Source organism: Pleuronectes platessa, chromosome 7, assembly GCF_947347685.1.
Source record: "Pleuronectes platessa chromosome 7, fPlePla1.1, whole genome shotgun sequence".
In the NCBI taxonomy this organism is placed as follows: Eukaryota; Metazoa; Chordata; class Actinopteri; order Pleuronectiformes; family Pleuronectidae; genus Pleuronectes; species Pleuronectes platessa.
This window is the reverse complement of record NC_070632.1, coordinates 13,710,072-13,723,045: the sequence shown is the minus strand read 5'-3', so window position 1 is coordinate 13,723,045 and position 12,974 is coordinate 13,710,072. Positions and strand designations below refer to the sequence as shown.

At 42.0% G+C, this 12,974-nt stretch overlaps 1 protein-coding gene across 1 annotated transcript; it reads left to right on the top strand.

Annotated features, from left to right (window-relative positions):
* Positions 1 to 9,530: 9,530 nt before the first annotated feature.
* Positions 9,531 to 11,117, top strand: ankrd34c (ankyrin repeat domain 34C). Its single transcript, XM_053427619.1, has one exon. It carries the CDS (start codon positions 9,531 to 9,533, stop codon positions 11,115 to 11,117), a length of 1,587 nt encoding a protein of 528 aa, XP_053283594.1.
* Positions 11,118 to 12,974: the final 1,857 nt, after the last annotated feature.

Below are 12,974 nucleotides of genomic sequence, written 5' to 3'. Positions count from 1 at the left end.
TAAATGACTTCATGTAAAAAAGAAAATAGTCACGTATCCTGTCCTCGAAAGCTCTATCTCATTTGTTGCCCTTGAAACCCCTCCCCCTTTGCATTTAGCAGCTAAAGAGTCGGATGTGCAGCCAGAGACTGATGATTGGACTTAAAGCCGTCAGGTGGCCAGAAAGACGACTCTAAGCTGATGAGAGCTGATGTTGCTCAGTTTAACCGAGCAAGCAATTGTTTGCCAACAGGTTCATCAGCTGCGCTATAAGACGATGATATGTCAGCGTTTACAATTCCCCAAGAAGCCAAACCAATCAATGAATGTATCTTTGATGGTGACGCATGACTACAATAGTAATGGGTTTCAGGGATTTCAGGGAGGTACTTCACATATGATTAGTTTGGCAACAGACGACCTCTGTTCATCTCTGAGTTGACTGTAAAGGAAACTCTGTAGTCTTTAAGATGTTATAATCTGTCATTTCATTTGGTTTGTGTGCTATTTTTACAATACACAAACACATAAAGATACCTTTTTCTATTTGATTGAATTAATTTGGTCTGAGATTTTTGCTTTACAATGTGCATCATGTATGGGCCTTACTGAAAGTATCTGTGTAGCAGTTAGTGGTTATGACTACAACATTAACACAAACTTGACTCACATTATCATATGTGTCTATTATCAGTTCAAAGTTTGTTTACGTGTGTTGGGTGGGGGTTGCCTCTACTTATGCAAACAAATGTTAAATACAATATTGTAGAGCTTTTCTAATATGCACGAGTGGGGACCATAGACGTTAAATATAATGATGGATGGCGTGTCTCCCCTTCCTCCTACTTTTCAGAAATTAAGCTAAAATTTCCATTATATGAACACTGCCATCTTGTACATTTCGAGCCATAGCCAATGTTCCACCACTGTGGGAATATTGACTAATGTTGCAGACATGCAGCAGTCATGTCGTCCATCTTAATATACAGTCTGTGGTTAAGACTGAAAACTACACCCAAATCTGCGACTGGACTGTTAGAGATTGAGTTGTATTGTGGGTAAGAAAGCTCCAGATGATAATATATCTGGTTCAGTAGATTTTGGTCTATTTGAAGGTGCATAAAGCGTGACGGAGCAGTGGCGTATCTGTTGTAGATGAATCAAGCACTGGTCTAAATGAAAACAAGAGATCTCACCATGTTGGACTAGAACTAGCTGTCTGAAATACAGACCTCAAACAGAAAGCTTCATGTGCACATCGGTTTCAAACCCTCAAAGTTGCAACTCTTTTTAAAACACCTCTTCTGGTTTTACTAACATCATATCACTGACTTTACAGGGCATTTATGCAATTAAAGTGAAGGTAGATGAAAGAGTAAATGGTGCTATTCTGTTTAGTCTGAATCTCGGGTTGCTGTGTTTACCTCGAGAGGTGATCTCCCTCTGGGATGTGCAGTGCTGTGAGGCAAAGATAAGTGGTTGCTATCTGGATCTGCTCAGTCAGGTATGAGAGCTCCTGGCCCTGTGGAACACAAGCGGGGATCTCAGTGCTATATGGGTCTCACGAGCACAATGGGAACTAGAATGTAGATTAATTTCCCTTTCTTATTAATTGAGCGCCCTGCATTTTAATTATGTCTATTATCTTCTGTGCAGCAAATGTTTTTTGTCAAGCAGGCTAGCAGCCAGATGACTGCTAGCCTTTGAATTGAAATCAGACAAGGAAAAGAAAGGGATTAAAACAGCGAGTTGTGATTCAAGCGGTGAGAAACCTCGCTGGCTCTGCCTCCTGTTGGAAAGTCTGATATGAGTACAGCCTGGGTTGTGTGTGCAAACAGCAGGACACAAACACAGGCAGCTCAGCCAACTGTGTCAACTAAACCTCTCAGATTTAGATAGTAAGTAGTGATACACAGGTGACTCTGTGCTTTCACCACAAGGATGCCGATTTATAGTGTTTTTTTTAAAGTTCTGGGTTCTGGTCCATTCAATCCTTTGACACAGAGAAACATCGGAACTTTCTCTCTAGAGATCTTAAAGGTACAGTCCACCAAAACAATTTAATTCACTCATTATCTACTCACCCCTATAGAGTGGAAGTGTTTTAGTCCAGGGGTAAATTTTGTTAGAGCAGAATCCAATATAATCAGTCAATGGAAGTCCATAATACAACAGAAAACCCATACCATGTCTCCATAATGCTTGTGTGGTGTCATCCAAGTGTCCACAAGCCCCGACATTCATATTTGATGCGAAACCAGGTCGTATATATCGTGTTTTAAAGCATCAATGTCTGCCGATATCTTCCGACGAGGTACATTCATGGATCGAACAATTACCCACAAAACTTTCATTGTACATTTTGTGTTTAGTAAAAATATTAAGTTAAATGATCAGTGTGTGAAATTTAGGTGAAAATAATGTTTTGGCAGAAAATGAAAATAAAAGAATCCTAAAGATGTTTTCAGTAGTGTATTTCATCTAAATTGTACAGATTTTTGTTCTCTCAATCCTAGAATGGGCCCTAAAAAAGTAAATACATGTGGTGCAGGTTCTCTCTACGGTGGCCGTCATGTTTTTTACAGTAGACCAGACTGAACAAACTAAACACCTTTTGAGTTTTTATGACAACTCAGGTTCTCTTTCACGCTTGGAAGCGAAGGGTGAGGTGAGGGAGTTTCAGCTGCAACATGGAACTTCACCACAAGGTGTCACTAAATTCTACACACTGAACCTTTCAGTTGCGGAAAATTCTAAACATACCACTTAAGCCTCACCATGTTGACTTTGTTTCTTTGAGCATTTGGGCTACCTTTATTTAGCATTTAACGCAAACCCTCACAGAGTTGCTAATATGGCTGTGGAAGGCTCAGTCTTGTGTAACAACCGTGCATGTTCGAACTGTAGGGAAGAGCAATCCAGAAAGTGTGTGTGTAAAAGCAGCTCATCTCAGAGGAGTTGGAAAGCATTTCAGTGTGACAGCTTTCATTGTCTCACGGCGCCTTTCTTACAGCGCCCAGCAATAATTACTGACTCTTGTTTGTCCTCTGGTACCTACCAGCTCTTCCCACCTCCAAACACAGTTGATCAGACCAGCTGCAACAGCCTCGCCACCTTTTCCTATCGTCAATGTAGAGAACAATCATCTCTCTGAACAAAAGCTCCATTCATCAGCCTTTTTATCGTCCGCTAAATAAACACTTACTTAAATTTATTGGAGGGGACATATAAAGAGATATGGTTGATTCAGTTGCTCAGTGATTAACTATTGATGTTGCCAGCGGAGCATGATTCAGGCTTGAAAGGTGACAGGTATCTTGCCTTGCAGCCATGTTTATGAAGCTTCAGATCTATTGTTAGTTCTCTCACCAAGAGGGGGCTAATTTTGAAGAGGCCACGCTGAACCCGTTTGGTCCTGTCACATCTGATTCTGCAGATGAGCTCTGACATCCACAAGGACATAAGGGAACGATTTGACGTCACCCGACAACAACAGACAGAAAAAGCTCTTTCCCCACCTTGTGCTGCAGAGGAGGTGAATTTTGGTCAGAGTGCCTCATGGTGTCAAAGACGTCACACTCTCAGGGGTGTGAACCACAGGCAGAGTGGAGTTCTCTCTAACGGACTGTCAGAACTTCCACTCATCCACACTGATGAACCCACATGCTCTGACAGACCCGATCTTCTGACAGCTAGGAAACAGATGAATTCATAGCGCAAAACACATTTTGCTCAGAAAGTTATTTCAAGCCAAGCCTTTTTTCTACCTTATTCTACCAATGAATCACATTGTAACTACTTATCAAAAGGTACATATGTAAGAAATCTTTATTAACCCCTATGAGTGCTAGGCAATTTTTTAAAACCTTTGATTTTGCCTTTATATAGCCTTATAAAAAGGTTAACTCTGTCAATGATTGGTATCTTGTCTGAACACAACATTGCTGACATGAGCAGGCACATAGTTTATAAGCTTTACATCTTGATCAAGAAATCCTGTCTCAGAGATAAATATCCCTGACCGTGTATTGACGGCTCTGTAGTGTTAAAACAGATATCTAGCGGGGACAGTTTCCTCAGCCTGTTCAAGGGGTGGAAGACACATTGATATTCTTTTGATATGGTGGTGTGAACAGAGATGTGACAGATCCTACCAAAACATCAATTATACCACTAATTACTTCTGTGGTTGGTGAGGTGGCTGGGGAGAATCAAAGAACCTGCCTGAAACTGAACCAGAAAAAACACCTGTTGATTTAGAGGTCAGGAGGAAAAACGATCATGAAACACAGGAACAGAGCAGGAGTGTGCGAGTGTTCAATTTGGATAGCAATGGTTAAATTCTTAATGATGATAACAATGCTGTCATCTGTGGATAAATCCTGACCACTTGATTAGTGACAACCCATTGAGGTGCCTCCTATTCCGATATCCAATTAAAGGCTCCACAACAACCCCTAATAAGTGGGAGTGTAGAGCTGATAAGCAACCAATTCTGCAGCTTCAAGCCCTCCGCTTCATTAGGGGGATGTTGAGCTAAATCAGAAAATTCAACACGGAGGACATCAAAGTGCCCACTCTGCAAAATGAGTAACAAACTCCTTATTAGATATGCACCAATCTCCTAGGATACGGCCAACATACACAATGATCATCCAGCTAAATTGTAGCCCGTATAATGCTCTTGAATAATGCTCTATTCAATTACTGCTTGCCAGGGGGGCAGGTGTTGGTGTGCACTGCAAGACGGCAAAGAACAGAGTGATGAGGCAGAAGGAGGCAGACGAGCCTCCTTCTCCTTCATCACCAGTTGAACCATTTTAAGATTTCAAGTATGAAAAAGTAGCACTTCTCAATTTGAAAAGATCAAAGCGTCTGAAAACGGTGTTTGACTTCATGGGACATAATAATGAGTGGAAATAAAAAATAGAAAAACTTGCAGCGTAAGAGAAGGATGGCAGGTTTCTAAGCTGCACTGGAGGTATTTTCCTAAATCTGCCGAGGTAGGAGGGCTGCATGGAGCAGCCCTGTGCAAAGCTGCAGCAGGGTTTGTGCCAGTTCATCGCTGTCACATCCCACACATTCGCTTGATACAATCGCAGAGACACCAAATGCCATGAGAATGTCAAACTCTGTCTTTAAAGAGACAACCAGCACAGAGCAGGAAACACAAAAAAGCAAAGCAGCAACAGAGGCTGTGGGTTCCGGAGGAATCAGCTTCGGTGTCGAAATGTAAATGCACTGGAAAAGATGGGCAGAATAAAAAAACTAATCTCCCTTATGAGTTAATTGTATGAAAGATATGCTTGTGTGGATTTTTCAATCCTCACATCAAACACCATTCCGTATGACAGCAGGAGGTTTCTTATGAAAGCAGCTTTACATCAGCTCAACAGTGGCCCAATGGAGATGAGTCTGTGCTCCGTGCAGGTTCATATACACGTAATTACAGTCTCAATCAACCTGCACCATCAAGTATTGGATCAAATATCTATCCTTAAATCTGTATATTATATCAAATTGATAATTAAAGATTCAAGGGGGGTTAGAAGTTGGTTTAGTGTAATGTGTGGCCCCCCATGTCCTTATTTGTCTGGTGCCCCCAAAGTCCCTTGAAATGCTCTCTCTCTCTCTCTCAAGTCTGTACATTAACATTGTTGTAGCAGGCTAGCATGTTGTGAGTTTCCTTAATGCTAAGCTAAGCTATTTGTTTTGCATGCAGACATGAAAGCAGTGCATGGTACCAATCTTTTCATCTAACTCAGCATGAAAGCTGATACAACTGTATCATTGCAGAGTTGGTTGTAGCCACTTCCTATGTGTTGTCTGATTGTGTCCCACTCTCCTCAATAGCCTCTTTGCTATTCATTTCTATTTAGATATGATGCCTTTTTGTATCTATTCACTCGACCCTTGTCTTCTACTGAGTCAGACATCTTCGTGATGTTGTTTGACTTGAATACAACCTGAATGAAAATACTTTGGGTAAAGGTTTGTGGTGATTAATCCGTTTAATATCCGATTTATCCCCTTTTGATGAGGCTGTTCTGGGCCCACAGTTACACTTATATGTTTCACTTCACATATATAATCCATTATGATATTGTTATTCAGATCCACTTTTTTTCATTTTCATATGTCACTAGTAATCCTGAAAGACCGGCTATAGTATATTTGAAGCCACACAAATATATGTGTCTCTGTATTGTCAGGCTTTAAGTCTCAGTATAACATAGCAACACAACCTTCTTTTTTTGCAACTCGTCTGACATCACTATTTTATTTCCCACCTTCCTCTGACAATTGAGTGAAGCAAGACATAAGGTTTAAACAATTTACATGGTGGACACTTCAGGGTGGGGCAGTATAGGGTTATCAATTTTTAATTTATTTTTGATTGATTTTAATCCTATTTCCATTTTAATTTGAATCAAATCCCTTTTCTTATTCTCTCTTGTTGAATGTTGGTATTAAATGGGATCAAGGCTACAGATGTCACATTTTCACTGGTAACTTTTACTTGTACTTTGTCAGGATCTATAAATACCCTCGGAGCCACAGTAGTCGGTTGAGTAAAAAAATCTCACAATGCAAATGGAAGAAATGGTTATATTTAGATGTGAGGGGAGGAAGAGCAGCAGCTGCGATGTAAGATATCTGAAAATGGAAACTGCTCCCTGGGGTGACAGCGCTTATTCTCCTCACTTTAATAATTTATTTCCCCTTTATAATATAGCACCGGTAACAGCATCGATGGGCAAAAGATCACGATGAACGAGAACTGCTGACGTCACACTGGCTCCCCGGGCTAATGAATGTGTCTAAACCACTGAGCTTTGTCCTTGGTCCGGTCCCTCGTCCATCATATCCCTGTCCATTTTAGCAGTTGCTCTTTAGGCTTTGATTCCTTCAATATTATCTGTGCTCTTCTGGACATTAAAAATAATAATTCATTAATTTACTTCCACTAAATTTAGATATTTGTCTGAATCAAGACCATCTCTGTCAGATTGCCTCTTGAACGGGAGGGACAATTTCTCCTGACTCGGTGACCACAGTATGTGGGCAGTTTTAAAAACCCATCTTTTCCATGTGCCTCGTAAACAACATGGCTCCAGGGACTGGGGAGGCAATCACAGGTGAGAAATCACTGCCAGCATTGATGACTGCAGTCCTGAGACGTCAAGTGTTTGGATGGATGATAAAGTGATTAGTCCCAGTCTCAGTGGAAAAGTGCAGGGGTCAAAGGACTAATGATTGAACATGGTGGTAGTGGTGGTTGAGGCTTACTTGCATAAGTAGGGGAAAAAAACCACAACCATAAAGTATTTGAGTAAATGCAATAAAAGCCTCCCGGTCCTTGATGGAATGTTATGTGTATGATTTACCTGTTCCTTGCTGGGCTAAGAACATCACTGTTCTCATTAGAAACTGCTTCAGTGCCGTCTCATAGCAACCTAAAAATAGAAATGTCCCTATTAGGCTGTATAGCTGTGATGGCTGTTCCAGTTTTGGCCTACTTGATTGTGCAGTAAATATGTATAGGTGTGAAAGAAATGTTTTCGCTCCATTTCTTAATTTACTGAGCAGTGAAACATTCCCATCGACGACACAGCTGGCTACAGATCTGCATAAATTATCTAGAGATTACACGTTGATGGTTGTGTCATGGTAATAATCACTGTTTAGAGGATTACGACTTTATTTTTACGTGTAAAAGAAAAGCACATGATTGTAGCATTCCTTGCACGAAGGAGAGTGATGGTGATGGAGGACAAATTCCCCCTTTTCACATTCTTTCAGGGCAATTGTCTCAGCTGTGTCCTTTAGTGCGCTGCAGACAGGAAACCTGCCTTTATTCTAGCAACACACAATCACGCTCCACCCGGTGTGAGAGATGGAATCTTATTTATAGCCCAGACTTTCTATATCCGAGGCATGGATTGAAAAGAAATACACAGCATAACTACAGCACCTAGCGCAAAACTGCCATTCCCCCATTTCCATCATCACTCAGCATCCTTTCACTTACAAATGATAGTTATTGCGTAATAATTGAAACACACACACACACACACACACACACACACACACACACACAGAGAGAGACACACACACACACTGGCAGATCCTTTACATGTGTTTGAGAGGTATAACACGCTCGGTTTGTTGTTGTCCTGCAGATATAGCGATCAGGAAGGAGGTTTTTTTTCTCATCAGACGCATTTATTTCTGTCGACTCTGACGTCAAGAGAATACACGTTTCATTCAACAGGCAAGAAGGTAAGTTATTTATAGCCCACAGCATCTCCAGGTTGTGATCCTTGAGTGCGCAGTGAAAGGAATAGTCCCCATTGGACCAGATGTAGTGCGCCTCCATAACAAAAGCCACGCAGCTCACGCGTTATGGTGCCAGAGAGAAGCGGCGCCCTGTAACCTAAACTAGGACGCGTTGATGGGAATCACATAACCAGGGATATCGCGAAGAACTGCCACCAAACTTTCTGTGTCTGAATAATACATTTTCACCCCGATTTCTTCTCCTTATAAAAGACAGAGCACCGGGTACTTTGAGCATGAAAAACCACCTCCTCCGAGCAGGTAAGAGAAATAACAGACACTAAGTTTCTCTGCGTAATTATATAACTGCAGAATTATAGAAAAACGAATGAGATTGGAGTCAACTTTATATCGTTTTTCTTGCGTCGCTGCGTCTTGTCACCTCATAGAAAGATAATGTAGATGACTGTTTTTACATCGAACGATTATATTTGCATGTTTGCTTGATAAATAAAATGTCAAATGCAGGATTTAATGGAGAAATAGAGGACCAGCCCCACACATTCTACTGGAGCGCGTCTCTGCCTCCAAGTCATCCAAAAGGAGAACCACTGGCAGCGACTCAAACTGTGCTGCAATTTAACGTCGACCGCCTGAACAGATGATCCGATGCTTTTTATTGTCATTATTTTTAAATTTAGATCAAAGTAATCACGTTGACACATCTTGTCCAAGTCATTAGATGAACTGGTGTTTTTACGCACCCAAAGGTTGGTGGACGCTTATGTTCGCCGTTCTTTCCTTCCCCATAAATATGGTGGAAAAGCTGCTGTGACAGTGCAATTCACATGGATTTTATTTTATATTCAAACATTAGTACCTGATAATTCATCAGTAGTGTATGCCAATCTAACAGGTGCTGTGACCATGCTCTCTCCTGCATGCACATGTTTTTTTTTCCATGTGTATGATCAGTTTCCACTTTACAAAACTACATTTTGTACATATCATCTGAATCTGGACTCTTGTATAAATGATGCATTTCCTGTATGATAAATCTGTAGCCTTATAGTAAGATATATATATTTATATATAATCTGTACATTGGGACAGACTGCCACCTGCTGGTGGTGATGGTGGTGATGGGAACAAACAATATGAGATTGAGATTACTAATATTTTGTTGTTTGGACTGAACAACTTCAATGATTTTTTTCAAAGGGCTGTGAGCTTCAAGTTCAAAACTGAGAGGATCTGCGATTGGTTGGGAGATGGCCGACATCATGGAGCTGCGGACTGATGGTAACTCGCTCCTGAAGGCAGTGTGGCTCAGACGCTTGAGACTCACCCGGCTCCTGTTGGAAGGAGGTGCCTATATCAATGAGAGCAATGAACGAGGAGAGACGCCACTCATGGTGGCCTGCATGTCCACGCACACCGACCAGCAGAGTGTGAGCAAGGCAAAGCTAGTGAGGTATTTGCTGGACAACCAGGCAGACCCCAACATACAGGACAAAATAGGCAAGACAGCTCTGATGCAAGCCTGCATCCACAAGGCTGGACATGAGGTGGTGGATCACCTGCTGAGCAACGGAGCTGATCCGAGTCTGGAGGACAGGAGTGGAGCCTCAGCCCTGGTCTATGCCATCAATGCAGACGATAAGGAGACACTGAAGCTGCTCCTGGATGCATGCAAAGCCAAAGGCAAGGAGGTCATCATCATCACCACAGACAAGTCACCTTCTGGTACGAAAACTACCAAACAATACCTGAATGTTCCCCCATCACCAGAGCTGGTTGAGAAGTCCTCCCTAGCATACTGCACTTCTCCCTCTGATATTAATGTTAGTGCATCTCCCAATCCTGAGCAAGAGCAACAAAATACGGTCTTCAGTTTTCAGACAAAGCTGAAAACGTCTAGTTCCGCTGCGAAGCTTGCCAGCGGGCCCACGTCTCCAACACGGCGGCCTGTGAACCCCAAACGTGCACGTTTGCCTCAGCTGAAAAGGCTGCAGTCTGAGCCCTGGGGGCTAATTGCCCCCTCAGTCCTGGCTGCAGCCGCTGCCCAAGAGGAGAGCAAGAAATCCAGCTCTGATGAGGATGTTGTTTCAGGGGTAAACGGACTCTCTCTGAGTAAGAGATCGGTTTTATCTCGACAGAACAGTGTGGACGGGAAGGAAAGTTTATTCCCACTGGTAGGTGAACAGGCCTGCAAAATGACAACATCACAGTCGGGTCCTTCATTGTCTAAGGCATCATATGAGAGGTCTCTAAACCAGCACCAGCCCCTGGCACGGCGCAGTACTGTACCCGCAGAGCAGGACAGCAGCAGCTGCAGCAGTGGAGTAGCCAATCTGAGAGACACAATGCACAGGAGACGTCTGGGGAACGATCATTATGATTCAGACTCACAGCTCTATTCAGACTCTGCGATGTTAGACTCTCCTAAGGTCCCTGTGGAGCGAAGAAAACTAAACACTTCTCCTCTAGCAATGCTGACCAGCTCCAGAGAGTCTCTCGACAGCAACACCAGCACATCCTCTCCCAGCACAGCACGCAGGCGTGCGCCCGGCCTCCTAGAGAGGAGAGGCTCGGGCACGTTGCTGCTGGACCACATCTCTCACACCAGGCCCGGCTTCTTGCCCCCTCTCAACATCAACCCCAACCCTCCTATCCCTGACATCGGGGCCTGCAAGCCCTCCTCACCTCTCTCCACAGGTATTAGATCTATAGCTCCAGTAGCACCGAGCACACCAAAGAGAGGCGGCCTCCATTCCAAGAAGAAACTGATCAGAAGGCACTCTATGCAAGTGGAGCAGATGAAGCAACTTTCGGATTTTGAAGAGCTGGCTCATTAGTTTGTCACGTGATTATGCAGCACGGTTTGTGGGAGTAGAGATGTTAACTTGTCAAAAAGTACGTTCACAGGTTCAGTTCACTCAGCCGTCTAGATGTTGAATAATGTATCATTGAGATTTTTACACACACAGATATATATTTACATATAGGCTATAGATATTTATGTACATGTTTGTGTGTTTGTGTACTTGTACTTAGATCTTTGTGAGGATCCTTTTGAGCCCAGATCTCACCGATTGACGTCATTTCAGCTGGTTGTCACTGTTAATGTTAAAGGATTAAGACTTGCTTTCAGGTTTAGAGTTAGAATTAGATGTAGATTAGTTGAGATGGTTAAAGTTATGGAAAGGGGCATGAAAATACATCATACCAATGGGTTTCCTCACGATGATAGAAGTACACGAATGTGTGTGTATGAGTGTGTGTGTGTGTGTGTGTTTTGAAACTGAGCAATATAGATAGATTTCCTCTCTGTGCTAACCAACCTGAAGGATGATAATCTTTTGACTTCACAACATCTGCTGTATATGTGTTACAGTTTTGAATGTAAATGCCAAGACGTGGTACTTTTCCTCTGATCTAGCTCTCTTACAGGATAATGTTATATATATGGAACACACAGGGTCCATTTGTAGCCAGTCGGCCTCTTGGGTGCACTTTGTCCATATGTAATTAGCACAATTAATGGACTTTCATTGAAAAAGAACAAAACATGTGATGCACTTGTCCGAGATGTAGCTTTGAGTAACATGAAATTTGACTGTTTGTAGCAAATTTGTACAAAGTGCCTTCAAGATGAAGAAACTTAAACAAAAGAGTTGACAGATACATTTAATGTATTAAGATTGTTTTTCATTAATGATGATGTAACCAAAATGTGTTTTATGTCGATGTTGTTGGTTTCACATGGAACAAAACGACCACTCAGAATACATGTGATGTGAATGAATGAACTACATGCCTTAAGAAACAGGTAAACCAATGGGCTATATATAACAGCACTTTATCGCCCAGGAGGAAAAAAACAAAAATTACTCAAAAAGTTGCTTTTAACAGTGTTAAAAAACAAAAGCACATGTAATCCTTGAAGAGTTCAAGTAACACTGAATGACATTTGACCCCTCAGTCGTCGGAGACATTGGTGAAACATGTCAATTGAAAGGTCATTTCACGCTAATGGCAATCAAAACTAAAGATCGTACAGCTTCCATGTTACTTACCTGTGAAGCCTTGCTTCTGTTTAGGAATTAAAACATGATTAAATGGATAGTATTTTTGCTAGTAAGTTGTTGTATATTCTGAATAAATGTCTATAACTTGTGCATTTCCCTTATTGTTTATTTGTTTATTCAACTTTCACATTAAGCGGGAGCTCAGCTGCTACAGACCCTCATTAGAAAGAACACCAGTGTTTCCTCAGGCCCCTCGGAGGTGCGTTTGTGCTGCAAGATGACGATCGTCATCATGATCATCATCAGTGTCACTGTGATTATGTCGGAGCCACCGTAGAGGCACTCACATCCTGCAGCTTCTTGGCAGCTCCATCATCCAGACCCTGAGGGGCTGCTGCAGTTTCAGGGGCACAGTCGCTGTAATCAGTGCAGAATTTAGTGTTAAACATGAGACTCGACCTGTTCCCACTGTGCTGATTCAATCACAGGAACAAGATATGGTGATGAAAGAGGATGGAAATCACACGGCCACTTAGAATACTCTGATACTGCAATTTTGTCCAATATGAGAGTAATTCAGATGATTCTGTGATAAGAAATATTAAGATATTTGGCTCTCTTACGAGGACAATATATTCACATCAGTATTTTCTATGTATTCACATGATCATCAATAACCTTCAG